Source organism: Sipha flava, unplaced genomic scaffold (assembly GCF_003268045.1).
Source record: "Sipha flava isolate LNK unplaced genomic scaffold, YSA_version1 2_pilon_pilon, whole genome shotgun sequence".
Lineage (NCBI taxonomy): Eukaryota > Metazoa > Arthropoda > Insecta > Hemiptera > Aphididae > Sipha > Sipha flava.
The window spans coordinates 2,288,092-2,304,535 of NW_020272972.1; the positions used below are offsets into that span (position 1 = coordinate 2,288,092).

Consider the following 16,444-nt stretch of genomic DNA (forward strand, 5'->3'; position numbering starts at 1 on the left):
TGAAATATTCAAAAAATTTCAAATTAGTCAAGACTGAAAGACAAATTAGTAAATAATTGAAAAAAGGACAATATTATATTGTTTGCTTGGATGAATTATGTTTAATATACATATACAACATTCAATTATTAGTATATTAGTAGATTTTTCACTAAACCAAAACATGAGTATTCATTATTTATGTACACATTAAATATAAGTCTGAGGTGCTTGTTATCTAGTCATAGAAAAACATTTTTAAGAAAACATGTACATGCCACAAATATGACTTTTCTTTAGTTTTTATGAGAAAGCATACCTCTAGAAGTGAAATTCAATTTAATCATACAATTTAAACCCTGCTCTGAGTAATACAAAAAAAAAAAAAATCAATATCATTATAATATTAAATAATATTTATTAAAATTATTTCATTGATTAAAAATAGTAAAAATTATGTATACATTTAAATATTTAAATTATCTCTAGGGAATTCAATATTTGTTGACCTTTCAACACTTGATGTAAAAATATATTATAATTAAATCTACTATTATGGAACCAATAAAAATAATCATATCAAAAGTTTGATTATCAGATGAAGTTATGTTTTCTTTTATGACTATAAAATGTAATTTAATTTACCTCAAAACAGGGTAAAATGACAAAGCCTTTTATTTAACGACCATGGACATTTAATAATAATACAGTTTTATTGATTTAAAATGTAAGAAAATAATAATATTAACATTAAACAGATCACTAAATTAAAATGACAGTTATACATATATATTTAAATCAATAATTAAAAAAATAAATTAATAGTAAAAGTATGTATAAATAATCAATATAAATGTTCATACAGAATAATAATAGGAAATATTTTGTATACATAAAATATGAGAGTATCCAACAATTACACCTTTTAGCATAAGAGTGTGATATTGCCATTATCGGCACCGAGTAATAATAATTGATTTAGACTTAGTACTGACATTGTGGTTAATACTCCTTTAAATGTATCAGCTCTAATTTTTGTAGAGGAAAATGATGCTTCACTAGTAAATCCTGTATGAATGCCAATACGATTAGCTGTAGTACCTGAAATCAATTCATTTCCGTGAAGACCTAAACAATGAACTGGTTCAGGTGACCCTCTATAAATAACAAAAAATTATTAAAAATATTATCAGTTTAATATAATTTGGATGTATAATACGTATTTAAAGAGAAATAACCTCATATTATAGATAAGATTTCCATTTGAAACATTCCAAACAGATAATGATTGATCAAGAGATGAGCTAACAATTGTGTTAGAATTAACAGCTAACAATTGTAATACCTTAAAGATTAAAAATAGTTATTAAAAAAAACATTTGATATTTTTTAATAATTTATAACCTCTCCTTCATGCCCTTTCCAGTTAGCTAAAGCTTGACCAGTTCGTAAATCAATAACAGTTAGATAACCAGATGATTGACCAACAGCAACCCAGTGAGCGTTTGTTGGTACAGCAATGCTCCTAATAAGTCCAGTGGCATTGACAGATATCTAGAAAAAAATAATTAAACCATAAATATTTATTTTAGAGTAATTTATAACAGAATTTTAAGTTTCTTACTTTAAGTTCTGCTACAGACTTTCCATTTCTGGGATCAATAGAATGTAAGGTTGGTTGTGTAGAAGCAGCTAATATATTTGGATGTGGAGTTGGCAGACATTTAAGAACATTAACAGGTATACCATTCATTGAGCATAAGAGACGTCCACCACACCATGGATCCCAAATATGTATTGAAGAATCACAGGAAGCAACCATTCTAAGATTTTCCAAATATGCAACTGATAATACAGATTTACGGTGTCTAGAATAAGTGTATTGACATTGAGAAATACTGTTCCCATCACCCTAGGTATAGAAAGTAATATTGTTTTTAGCAAGTTAAAATTATGAGATGGTGTAATTATGACATTCTCACTTGATTTCTTAAAGACCAAAGTTTAACAGTCTTGTCACGACTAGAACTTATAAAACTATTTTCATTATCAAGTACACTTAAAGATTTAACTGTTGATTGATGTCCACTAAAAGTTTGTAACTTGATTTGTTTAAAATTAAACCAAGTATCACGACTATTGCGCCCAATTTCATGTTCCCAATATGCTAACCAATTTCCTCTTAAATGCCTAACAAAAAGAATAATAAATATATAAATACCAGTTATGTAATATAAAATATACATTGTTTTAAAATATATTTAAGTTCAGATACTCAGAATTGATTTATACTCTTAATTTAAGTTAACAAAAAAATCAAATAACATACAAAATGTATAAATATAATATTTAATTTTTTTTACATAATTAATGTTAAATAAGTATACCTAGATGATTCTACCAGGGTCTTAGCATCTTCAGCTACTTCTATTTCTTCATCCTGAAATTTTAACATTGAATGTTACATTTTTGATGTACACACTAAATAATGAGACTATTTAATTTAGATCATTAACTATATCATAATAGATATGACATATTAAATCATATAGTATAGAGGTGGCCAACTTTAATAGACTTGCGATCGACTTCTAAGTTAGAAAAAAAAAAAAAAGGTTGTCAGTAAACAAAAAATATAGAATTTTTCAAAAAGAACGCAAAATTTAAATTTGCTATAAATTAAATGTATTTATTTTAAAAAAATATAACAAATATATCATTATCTTTAGGAGAATTTAAGGTTTAACAGCGAAAAATAATATTGAGCATATGACCCTCCCTACTAGCTCTACAGATGATAATTTTTTCAATAAAATTTACCATCACTGGTTAAAAAATCACACGGCATCAAGTCGCAAGATCGAGCTTTGGTCTCCACGCAATGAGATTAATCCGTCCGGGAACTTCTCATGCAGCCAGGGACGGCGCGAGGGGGTGGGCAATAGGGGCAGTTTTCCAGGGCCCCACAGTTCTGATTTAATTGAACTTAAAATATTTTATTAATATAAATTATAATACTCAACATTAATTTTGCCCGGGGCCTCGCAAACTCTAGCACCGTCACTGCATGCAGCAGAGAGATTGTTTCTCTTGAAGTGTGACAAGTTAAAATTAAACATTTTTTATGTTCATTTGGTCCAAATAAGGCCAAAAGAAATTACTGAGCTCAGTAATTATTCTTGTATTTCTCTTAAGTATTCTTGTATATTTTGTTATATAAAAAAAAAGACAAGATAATAATACAACAATTAAGAATCAAATTAAATCAAATAAAAAAAAATAAAAATTGAAGGCTATCTTCTATGGGCACTTTGACCTTGTGGGCCCCAGTGCTGTGCACTGCCTGCGCCTATAATTTTTACGGTACTACCCGTAGGGCTAATAGGGAGGATTATGTGCCCAATATTATTTTTCACTGTTAAACCTTAACTTCTCCAGAAGAGAATGATATATTTTTTATGTTGTTTTTAAAGAAATTAATTTAATTTATAGCAGATTTAAATCCTACGTTCTCTTTGAATCATCCTATGTATTATATGTACATGCGTGGTACGTAAGCGTACAAAGTACCAGTTTCTATTCGATAGTTACTCAATTTCAGCGTATAATCTGGTTTTTCATAGTTATTTATTGCTTTTTTCTAAATTTAATTTTTATATTGACGGGATATACAAAAAAAAAAATATATATATATTTTATTTGTTTTCTGAAAAAAAAAATCGAAAACTCAAGAAAATACGAAAGGGTGTCGCGATCGACCGGTTGGCCAACCCTAAAATAGTATATGATCTAAGCTATTTAGTATCTTATATAATTATATAACTAAATCAATGATAAAGCTTTACACATTATTTTAAAAATGAATAAAAAACAATTTTGTATCAATTACTTGCCTGAAAATGAATTTTATTACCCTTGAGAGTAAGATGCTTTCCAAGCTGTTCTTCAAAATGTATTGTACTATCATTATAATCTGTACAAAAATTTTTTGATATTATAAATAATTAATATTAATTAAGCTTTGCTAATAAGGAGTAGGTATTAACAGTAAATAGTGTTAATTGGGAAATACGGTACTGTTTATAATATATTAAAATGCAAAAAAATGTTGGGCAAATTATATGTATTAAGTTTTATAATGACATTTAAAATTAAAAATATTAAAAAACAGCTATGTCTGGTGGTAAATCAAACAAATTGATAAGTTTAAGTTAATCTAACCCTGAGCGTTCAGATGAACAAAACAATATAATTTCGTCTACTCAGGCAAAGACTATCTGTTTTAAAATTCAACTGTTCTTTTTTTCTAGTCCATAATCATATAAAAATAAAAAAAAACATGAATTAAGTCAAGGGGGGGGGGGTCGAACAAACTATCACTAACGTGCGTTTTACAAACCACGCTCCGCATACCCATTAAAACTTTAGGATACGAGAGATCAGATATGCTTGGCAAGTATAATATCTGTTTCTGCCAGTAAAAACTAATGTATTTTATTATTGGTTTTAGCGGGCCAGGTATAATTTATTTACGAGCCTCCGCTTAATGACCACTCCCCTATTGTATGTAAAAAAGTCTCAATCTAATAAAATCCAATCAATAAAATATAGTGTGTTCTAAATGTATGTGCACACGGAATATGTAATGATATTTTAGGGTAGCAGCTTGTGAATAACAAACTTATTAATTATATTAGCATTTGCAGTAGTAGTAATTATTTATACATACCAATATTTGCATAACCAGAATAAACTCTTTCTTCTTTATATGTAACACACAGTTCTTTAATGTAATCCCAATTCATTAATGTCCTTTGCATAAATGATTCTCCATAGTATTTTACAAATAAATTATAAGAATGATAAGCTAATTTTGGTGTTAAAACCTTACAGAGTTGTTCCATAGCCTAATTTAACATATTTATTAAATATATTATTTTTTTCAAAAGCAAATTTAGTATTACAGACTTTTATTTTAATGTTTGATTTATCAGCACTAATTGTTGAAGGAGAATCACCAGAATCACTATTGTTTAACTCCATGGTTTGATTTCTGTAAATTATAAGTGAAAATAAAATAAAATTCTAAAAATTATAATTGATGATTTTATGTCTAACCTTGGATTGGTATCAGCCATACTAAGTGGATCAACATGTCTCAATTTATCAAATACTAAGAACAATCGTTGTATGGTTTTTGAAATTAGATGTCCTTGTTTAAGGCCAAAAAAATATATTGTTTCAAACAATTTCGTAGCAAAATTACTACGACTCTGTCCCCCTGATGGAAAAATTACTTTTTGAGATGATAAAATTCTTAACATTGGATGTATAATTCCTTTGCATAATGTATCCTTAAAAACCAATATATTTATAACTAACAATATTATAGTATTATATTATCCCATACTTGACTAATTTCATTTAGTGTTGAGTTGGTAAAATAAGACATAAGATATTTCAATAAAGTTACACATCCAATAAGACCACTTTCAAGACTCGTGGTCATTTTGCTACGTTTGCATAATGACACTACATCACTTATATGTGGTAAATATTGGACCAAAATCACTTGTTCACCATAAATACCTTAAATTATTAAACAAATTTTTATTTTGTTAATGTAACTAAGTTTGTCGGTTAAAATCTAAGAGGCAGCAAAAAAAGTTATGACTAGTTGAATATTGTGTAATATTACCTGCAATACTCATTAAACAATTAATGACCATAGTTGCCTTATCATCACTTTGTAATGAATCTGAGTAACATAACATTAACATTTTCAATAGGTTTTTTGTAATATACATAGATGTATGTACTGGACCTATGCGATTTGATACCCATACAAGGGAATCTGCACTAACTTCTGATATCTAAACACATTGAAAAATTATTAACAATTAGACAGTTCAAAAATTTCAAATTTCAAATAAATCACTTAATACAAATACACACACAGATATATTAATACAACCTTTAAATGCTCTTCAGAACTGATTTTTTCTGAATCGGGAGTAAGACAAGAAGGAGAAATATTTTCACTATCCTCTACATATCCAATTGTAACATCAACCAAACTTTTATCATCACTAAAGTTAGTATCTGCACTTTGTCTATCATAATCAACTATTACATCTTGATCATCCAAGAGAACATCTTGAAGTGAAACTATACTATTAGTCAAAGCTTCATCATCTAGAGATAGTGTATCTTCATAAAAATAATTAATAAATTCAGTTATAATTATAAATAATATATTAAATAAGCTAAGATTTGGTGTTATTGAGACAACATACCATGTTCAACTACTTTAACAACTTGATTGGTTTCTGTGACAGGATTTGAACTGCTGTCTTCATATGAGGTAAATGAGCTACAAAGGTCACTGTTAAAAGTATCATTTTTAATGCGCATAAATATGATTAGAATTTAGAATTGAAAATCATACTTAAGATATTGAATAGGAATTGGACATGCTCTGTTAAAATTACATCCGGACCCAACTGTTTCCACGAGTATAGGAACAAAATATTTTAAGAATATTCTTGTTCCAAAACCAGAGATTAATTTCATTAAAAATGATTTTTGATATAGTTTTAACCATTTTTGATGAATAGGAATATTTTCTTGGACGATATCTTTCAAGCATTCTTCATACAATGTTGTTACATAATTAAGAAGTAATTCCTTAGATTTTTGCATACCTAAGGCTTTAAATGATGGTTCCAATAAATGTAAAGCTGCTAAAGTGTTACAATTAGAATCGGATAAAAGTTCAATAACCATTGGCACTAAAAATTCTATCCAAGTGCTATCAGCTAGTATTCCAAGTGTTCCAGATTCACTCAGTTCACACATCTCTTGCTCAATTTCCATAATAAGCTTAATACATACAGTATCAAACATATCCAGAGTAAATTTTTGATTTTCTTCCAATAAATTTTTGACACTCTCCAATTCTGATTTCACTGTTTTATAATCATAATAAATTCTTAATATGTTGTGTATATTAGAAAAATAATTAGGAAAATGCAAAATCGAAGATGAGAGACAAGGAATGAGGATCTGATGAGGAGTTGGTGGTGGCAGTCCATTATCTGTAATAACAGAGCACCAATTAAAATCAAATGGTGATGGGTTTACGTTTAAAGGAATTTTATCGATTTGAAGCAGTAACTTGACCACAGGACGAATACAATCTGGAAGACTTTTTTGATATGTACATGCTAGTACACGGCAGATTTGTAATCTTTTCAAAAAAGATAATGGTAAATTACTCCCATGAGCAATCATTTTATCTCCCAAAAATAATTCTACAATTAAACATCCCAAAACCTGAAAATATAAAATTATTATTCAAATAACAATATTTTAATTTAAAACACATGGAAATTTGCTCTCAACAATTGTTTATCAAAAGTTTTAACACACAATTATTGAGATTTTAAAATCATTCATTTTTTTATCACTAAATTTTTGTATGCACTATTTTAGAAAAATGCCAACACTATTTGTTCCCTGTTAATAATTTTTGAATAATATACCTAAATTATCAAAAAAGTTGATAGCTAATTTAATTTTTTTTTTTATTAAATGGGAAGTCTTATAAAACGTTTAGAAATGGGTATTTCATTAAAAATTTTAATAATTAACTAAATCATTTGTATTAGAAATTGCCGCCATTTTCTTTTTTTTAATTGAGTTACATGATCTAATAATTATTATAACATTTAATAAATATAATTAAATAATTACTTGAATTTCTTGAGCTCTTCGATTAGCTATGATTTTTTTGTATGACATCATATCTTTTGAACGAAATTCATCAGAAGTAGAAGATTTTAATGTCTTAGCACATACTCCATTTAAAAAATTATTTAATGAATCTAAAGCGAATAATGGTGTTGCAGGATTATAATCTGGTGGAAGCTATAATTTAATAATTATCAATGATATTATATTAAATTAGCTAATACATCATTCTTTTTTACTGCATAAAAAATATATATAAGTACTTACACAAAGTGGTATTTTAGATAAATCTAAATATTTTGTAAAATCATTTGCTGATGTTTCATTATCAGAAGATGTATTAAGATATTGTTCTTCAACATTTGGAGGAGTTTCTAATTATTAAATATAATAAAATACATGACTGATCAATTGCAAGTTTAATAGAATCATGAACTTACTCAATTTAGGTAAAATGGGAGGAATTCTTGAAAAATAAGGTGATGGCAATACTCTTTGAGGGTGAGGCTGAGTAAATAGTTGTACAATACCAGATGATGACAGATAAGTATGATTATCACACAGTTGAAGGCATACATTTTTTGATTTTACTGCAGCTGAACCAGATAATCTAAAAATAAATTAAAGTACATTCATCATTACATAAATCTTCTTTACAATTATAATGGTAATATTTTACTTGTATCCAAATGTTAAATCAATCCAATGATGTAAACGTTCAGAAATATAGTTACTTTCTAGTATGGCTTTATGTGTATCTACTAAATCTTGAACATTCTCTGCCCATGTAGGAATACCCAAATCAGGTAATTCTTTATGTATAGACTGAAATAAAAAAAATTATATACAAATGACAAATAATTCTCAATAATAATAATCATTTTTTTTTTTTTTTTTTGTAATACTTTAAAAACTGATGGATCAGTAAAAAATTCTGGAATACATTCATCTGGAGACCATTCTTGCATACGTTGTATACTAGAAGGATACTCTTCAGGAACAAATTTTGTTCTAATATAACGACAAAGAACCGACCGAGGAGTTATTCGGGATCGATAAACATAGTAAGTTATTTCTGATAAAATATCAGGAACATGATGTGGGGTCTAGAACATTAAAATATACTGATAATGTTAATTGCAAAAATAAACTAGGTACTAATACACACCAGAGCAGAAGTTTTCTCATCTTCAATATCATAAGTCAAGTCTAATTGCCGATCACCTTTATTTAACCTATACTTTGATTTAGTAAGGTCACGGTAGTTAAGGCCAGCTCGAGAACTAAAGTCAGTTACCCAAGGGAATACATGATGGCATTTAGGATCACCATATTTTCTACCAGCTAATTTATTCAAAAATGTAATATAGTCAAAATTAGACATATTTCCGCGAACCCATTGTTCACATATTTCTGCCAAATGTTCAGCATTTGAACTTTTAACTGTTTCGTCATAACTGTTATCAAATTCATCAGCATCTGAAATATTATCGGTGATTCTTGGGAGAATCTAAAAACAAGAGTTCAATGATTTCATATTCATACAAACATTTACATAAAAACAATTTTAACCAACCCGAATCCACAACTCAGGGGAAACAATTATATCAGATAATGTAATGTCACCAAGCACAAGTCCTTGATCATGGGTATATTGCATTGCATTCAAAAGTTGATATAACACAAATAGTGGACGGGCATGGCTTGACTTTAATAATGTTGGACTATAATTTACACAATCTTGAAACGAATGTACATTATTTGTCTCCTAAGAATACAAGAACAATTATTATCAACAAAAAAATTACAAACAAAAGTTACTAAAATTACCTGCAATAGGTAAAAATATTTATTAGTTTCAAAAACTAAGTTAGCTGGTAAAATATTACTATGAGATTCATTTTCAGTCAATGATATTTTACGTGAACATTCTTGTGAGTGAACTATTGGACAGTTGTAGAAACGACTAAGTATATCTCTTATTATAGTATCATGAGGAGAAAGGCATATATTTGAGGTCATAGATTTTTCTCTACAAAAAAAACCATCTGAAAAATAAAACGGATTATAATTTATAACTATACTATTCATGTTATTGAAATTAACTACTTTTAAATTTAAAAATAATATTTTACCATATTTTTTATATGCTTCTTTCCATAGATTTTTTCTATTTGTAACTGTGACATATTGTAATTGTTGTGAATAACTTAAGTTTTTATCAAAATTCACAGTTTCATGTCGTCGTGCCAAAGGAATCACTGATTTATCTACTTTTTGTATGACCTCGACAAAAAATAAAAAGATAGTATTGTTATTTCATAAAATATAATTATGAGTATAAAGTTTAAATACAGTTATCAAAACATATATCCAAGTATCGCCCAAGCTTTCGATTTGTTGAACTTTTGCACGGACATCATCATTTGTAAACATCTCATGATGCAAGAATGGACGATAAATTCCATTTAAAAAATCTCTATTAATCAAAATAGTTTTAAAACAATAATTTAAAGAGGTACATTAATTGTCATCATCATGCACAATTTTACCTAAACCAAATCCGATGAACATTAGCAAGGAATCTTTTAGAATTGTTGGTAGGCTTCAAATATTCAACAGGGATTGTAAGATCTTTTGAAACAACATCTAGCCAGGTCATAATTCAAAAACTTAAACTAATATATAATATTCAAAGTGAATACAGAATTAATACAATGAATAAAGAAGGAAATTGAATATGTTTCGTTTTTGAATTTATTGGCACAATTCTTATCATTGTTATTTGTTATCTGTAAATTACTCAAAGATAATATACATAAAGATTCGTTTACACAGTGATATATTTTTTTTGCAGATTATGTGAGAAAATTATTGCGAAAGGTGCTGAAAAATTTATGAAAAGAGTGAAAACATTGAATTGAAAGCAGCGACAGCCGCTGTCGTTGGTGAAATATTAAAAATTAAATTTAAGCAAAACAAAAAAGAGAAAAGAATTTGGGTACGTCAGTGAATTCAAAGAAAAAATGAACTTGATGTTTCTCAAACTTTGTTAAGAGAACTTGTCTCAGAAGACCCAAAAAGTTTACTCTCACAAAAATACTATCAATTATCAAGTCTCTCTTCATAGTGTGATAGTGACTATCATGATGTTTACACGTTGAAAGCACGATTTAAGATAGGTATACCATTAATCAGTAGCGTACTTAGACCTGAATTTAGGAGAGAGGTTAGTTTTTAAATAATTGTAGTGATCCTGAACCAAATAAGATATATCGTAAACTTTAACCTTAGATTATCCGCACACTGCAGACTTTTTATCGGCCGATAGTTTAGTCGGGTTGGGCTGTTAGTGCGCACACTAGACTAACTAAATAGTCGGGTTTGTGGTGACTGCGCACACTTGCCAGCAGTCGGCCGATCATTGCTATCGACAATTTTGTTATATAGTTGTTATTATATTATATTATACGCAGGGCTGGATTTAGACTTTCGGATGCCCTGGGCAAATCGATTTTTCGAGGCCCCTAGCAGTAAAAAATTAACATTATCCATGTAGTAAAGGAAAAATTAAAAATTTGCATACTTGCCCGTCAAAATTATCTGCATAAACTTTTTTATTTCAAGTTTAAAATACCACTGTTTATACTTCACAAATCACAAATTTCTGTATAACTCAGATAATTCTCCTCCAAAACTAATTTTACTTTTTGAATTAAATGTGCACGGTTTTATTAATCTGGTTAACTCGGCTAGTATTCCTAACTGATCCATGACTTCCCATAATTTGTCTCTGTTGATTGAGTCGTACGCTGCTTTGAAGTCAACAAATAGTTGATATGTATCTTTGTTGTATTCGTGACTTTTCTCAACAACTTGTTTTACGATGTGTATTTGATATATTGTTGATTTTCCTAGCATAAAACCAGCTTTGTATTCTTCAATTATTTCTTTGATATATGGGTTGGTTCTGGTCAATAGTATGTTGGACAATAGTTATATAAAATATTGAGTAGTGAGATCCTTCTATAATTTTCATACTCCATGATGTCGGCAGATGATGGATATACGCCATGCTTTGAGTATCTCCTCTTGTTCTTAGATTGTGTTCATAAGTTTGTGGAGTTGGTTCAGCAGACCTTGGCCTCCTTTTTTAGGTATTCAGATACTATTTCATCATCTCCTGGTGCTTTCCCGTATTTTAGCATTTCTAGCCCTATTTTAACTTCTTCTTCTGATGGTTTTTCAAGCAGCTTTTCTGCAGTAGAGTATTGAAGTACGGTGTTATTTTCATTTGGTTGGTTTAACAATTTTTCGAACATATCTTTAAATTCACACGCAATTTCTTTACTCTCCATTAGTAAGGATCCGTCATGTTTATTCATTACTGTTGGTCTAATTTGATATCCATGTTTAATTTCATTTGCTTTTTCGAAAAATATTTTGAAGTTATTCCTGTTGTTTTCAATGGTATGTACCCGTTCTTTTTCCCATAGTCTCTTATTCCTTTTGATAACCTTTTTTGCATCCCTTTGTTTTTGTGCTAGTAGCCTTTTATTGTCTTCACTAGGGTTCTGTAAAACTTTTGTTCGTGCTATGTCTTTTTCCTCTTGAGCAGCTTTACATTTGTCGTTAAACCATGTTTTCTTTGTCTTTTTTGATACATATCCAAGTACTTCCTTTGCTGTTATCTTGTTTACCTACCTTCTCCCAAGCTTCATTCAAGTTCACCATTTCTTATATGTTTCGTAATTCCATCGATATTTTTTTTTTGGTACATTTCCGCTGTTGTTGTTTTTAGTATACCCTTGTTAATTTTTTCTTTGTACTTATTCTTTTTTCTCCGTTTTGTTGATATTGTAAGAGTGATTTTTCGCTTTCACAAGGAAATGGTTCGACATCGCACTACTCCCTCGTATACTTCTTATATTTTTGACACACGATTTTATCCGGCTGTCCACTAACGTGTGATCTATTTGGTTTCTTACTAACCTACATGGGTAGATCCATGTTTGTTTGTGTATATTCCATGAACATTAGAGTATATATACTCCAATATTCATGATTTATTCTTATGTGGAAATTACGTGTTACTTATTATCATATTTTTAGCTGTGGCAAAAGTGATTAGTTTGTTTCTATTGTCGTTCGTAATTTCATGTAGGCTTTCGGATCCAATTGTTGGTTTATATATGTTTTCCTTTCCAATCTCTGCATTTAAATCCCTTAATATTATTTTCGGTTTATCAACCGGTAGGGTGTCACACACCACGTCTAAGTCTTCATAGAATTTGTTTTTTATGTCGTCACTCTTATATTTTGTAGGCGCGTAACAGTTAATTAGGTACATATTGTACCATTTACATTTGAGTTCTAAGTAGCATATCCGATCACTTTTTGGTTAGAACCTCACTATAATGTCGCAACGTTATCCCTTATTACGAAACCTACCCCGTATTCATGCTTATCTCCACTATTATATAATAATTTATTTCCTTGAGATTTCAAGCTACCTGAGCTTGTCCATTTCACTTGTTGAATCGCAGTAATATCCATTCTATAGCGCTTAAGACACGAAAGAGATGTTGTCAAATCTTCAGCCCTATACAAAAATCGCACGTTCCGAGTTCCAATGTTGATGTCCATTAAATCTTTGATCCGAGGCTTAAGATATTGTTGTTCCTTAACATATGTTTTTTTTATGAGGTAGGGTTGTCAGTCCTACGCTCAATCCCCAACCTGGGGGGCCAGTCCACACCAACTAATTAAAGTCAGTGTGGGGCTATTGCAGCATACTTTTTGGTGTGCTGGGCGATGGGCGCGCCACTTTCCCTACGCTGGGCTCTCTAATAGGTAGATTAATCATTTTTTATTCGTTATTATTTTTAATATATATTTATGAATAAAAAAAATGAAATAATGCGTACCAGTTCCGTTCGTCACTTAGTTTGATGGGTGAAATCATTGATTATGTACTACTATTAGTAATACAGTGAAAACTGTCTAAAGCGGACCCTGAATAAAACGGAAAACTATCCAATACGGAATTTTTCTATGATCCCGGCACGTTTCTATAATTTTATGTAGACGCTGAACATCAATAAAACAGAACCTTCTTAACGCGGAAACGGAACGATTTTGTAAGTCCCACACAAGTAAAAACCTCGCATAAATCGGAAAAATGACGCACGCGTATGTACTATAAACCAAAAATAAAGTATACAATTTAGATAGGCGTATGTACAATGTACATCGTTTACAATAGTGATAGATAAAGAAGATACAATTGTTCTACACATATTCGTACAGTATAGGTACTTACATACATGTATACAATGCATACTATCGCATAAACGATACGAACTTACTTCTTTGTAACTATGAAAACAGTCTTACATCAACAGTCGTAGGTACACCTTTAATTTTATCTTCCGTTCATCACAGAAGAAAAAATAGCAGCAACCGTGACAAAACAAAAAACTCTTCATCATTTTTGGAAATTTTAAATATTTATGCGTCATATTTAATTTGCCTTAGCATGTAATATGTAATAAAAACCCTATATTCCAGTTTAAATTTAATGAATTTTAAAACCTATATTTTAGTTAAATTTTAATAAATTATATTATTTAAAACAATAATTCGAAAAAATATTCTTTGGTATTTATTTGAATTGAATAATCCGGAATTTTTCTGTTTTATTGAATAAAGCGGAAAACTGCTTAAAGCAGAATTTTTTGTTGATCCCATGCGATTCCGCTTTACACAGTTTTCACTGTATATAATCAGTGGTAATATATAGGTATGCGCTTCCTACTTCAATTTTAGATTCGACTTGCGTTTCAACTTTTAATTCCCCGTTCATCCAACGCATATACTTATTGAATGCAATAGATGCATGCTATTTTTGGTTCTTACTAATGACGTCACAAATCAGTCTTCTTCCAGATTGTTAACAAAAAACTTATCGGATTCACATGCACTTCTCGGCGTTAGTGCGGCCTACTTAGTTATTGCAAGTGCGAATAAGAAACGTAGGAAAAAAAGCGTCCTTTGCGGGTCAAAAAGTATTTAAAAACTCGACATTTTGGAATTATAGATGATTTGCAATTATACGAGATATATTATTTAAAAATTTTACACGAACGTCTAGAGCAAATTTTTACTCAATATTAAATATAAATGAACCAGAAATAGTAAGACAAAACATTCATTTTAGAGAGGTTGTTCCAGATGAAAAAAGTTGTTAATAACGATATGATATTTACCTACCGGAGTGAAATGCAATATAAAAATCACAGCGTGTTGGACGGATTCCTACTGAACGCGGAAAAATTTGGCATTGCGGTGTGCGTCACAAATATGTAGCCGTTCAACTCGTGGTGCGCTATGATGCATTAACGAAATAACATACATACATTGAACGAACAAAAAAGCGCACGAGTGTAAGCATACGTATATATATGTTTCACGTTTTTGTGAAATATTGCATGCTTTAAACACTAAACAGTCGTAAATTGTAGATTTATCAGTGTTATAATTTAATTATGAGCTATACAATTTTCTTGTCATAAATTGTAACTGTTGAGATATCGTAGTATTATAATAGTGAAATCAAAAAAATTTCAACTATGATAGTATCCATGAATTCTTATTTCTTATCTTAACATCTTTTAAAGTTTAGTGCTTACGGGAAACTGAAGGGGATATCCCCCTCCCCATAATTACGCCACTGAGATAAATAAATTGTATTTAATCAACACTGTTATGGATAAATGTAAATTTTTACAAAATTATATATAAGTTTATTGATTGAAAAATGATAAACAGCATATTATAAAACAGGACACAAGCTGCAGTGTTTATTTCAGGCCTTTTAACCCAGAGGGGAGGTATCGTACATTTTTTTTAGGGGTATGTGTTATGCAATATGAGTAAATAATTAATAAATAAATGCTTTTTTTTTCAGAGGTAAATCCCTTTCCTTTCTGGTCACTCCCCTTAAATAAACACTGCACAAGGTGGACCATTTTATCTATGTAAGAAAATGTAACAAAAAATGGACCACCTTATATAACTGTAAAGTAAATACATGTACATATTATATAATGTAAATAAACTATTATAAAATTATATAAATAAGTTATATTAATATAATATATATTTGTATATTTAAATATTAAAATGAGTTATATTGTGTAATATAAAATATGCAAGTAAAAAATTATAAACCAATTTTAAAATATATGGCCAATTTATAAAATATTTTAATTTAAAGTTATACAATTTTACATTGTTATAATTTGTATCACAGCCTTTGAATTCATGGACTAAGTATAATGATAAAAAAAAAAAAAATTATAACAAGATGAAATATTTTTGGAATAAAAATATTCTTAATCTATATTATTATAAATGAATGAAATGAATGAACAAATTAACTTGGAACTGTCTAAAAAAAAAATAAAAAAAACCAATATTACATACAAAAATAGTAAATCCTGCCTGGGAAAATCAGTAATACACTTCATTGCTATTGTTTTCTAAATTATAATATATATTTAATTAATTTATAACCGATTTGATTTTGACATAATTAATTTAAAGTCTGAATTATCACTGCTCAGATACAATATTATATATTTTAACAAAAACTTTAAATTTTTTATTTATTAATGCATTATATCATAAAAAATGTATATTATTAAATTTA

The 16,444-nt window shown here is 28.9% G+C and overlaps 1 protein-coding gene and 1 long non-coding RNA gene across 3 annotated transcripts; one reads left to right on the forward strand and one right to left on the reverse strand.

Annotated features, from left to right (window-relative positions):
* Positions 1 to 811: 811 nt before the first annotated feature.
* On the reverse strand, positions 812 to 10,393 carry LOC112686089 (WD repeat-containing protein 81). The gene is made up of 26 exons (XM_025558217.1): positions 10,284 to 10,393; positions 10,087 to 10,210; positions 9,867 to 10,017; positions 9,562 to 9,779; positions 9,308 to 9,499; positions 8,900 to 9,241; positions 8,637 to 8,837; positions 8,411 to 8,556; positions 8,172 to 8,341; positions 7,999 to 8,105; positions 7,735 to 7,908; positions 6,428 to 7,314; positions 6,276 to 6,364; positions 5,954 to 6,189; positions 5,678 to 5,852; positions 5,390 to 5,568; positions 5,098 to 5,333; positions 4,948 to 5,032; positions 4,709 to 4,886; positions 3,873 to 3,952; positions 2,367 to 2,419; positions 1,962 to 2,169; positions 1,604 to 1,891; positions 1,384 to 1,533; positions 1,218 to 1,324; positions 812 to 1,136 (listed from the first exon to the last, which is right to left on the reverse strand). Exons 1-26 carry the CDS (start codon positions 10,391 to 10,393, stop codon positions 905 to 907), a joined length of 5,118 nt encoding a protein of 1,705 aa, XP_025414002.1. The 3' UTR covers positions 812 to 904.
* On the forward strand, positions 8,515 to 15,883 carry LOC112686091. 2 transcript variants are annotated; one of them, XR_003148863.1, is made up of 4 exons: positions 8,515 to 8,537; positions 8,657 to 8,795; positions 10,589 to 10,913; positions 14,951 to 15,883. It is a non-coding gene; the product is annotated as an uncharacterized LOC112686091 (long non-coding RNA). The 2 variants fall into 2 exon arrangements; XR_003148864.1 differs by having other exon boundaries at positions 14,965 to 15,883.
* The last annotated feature ends 561 nt before the right edge of the window (positions 15,884 to 16,444 follow it).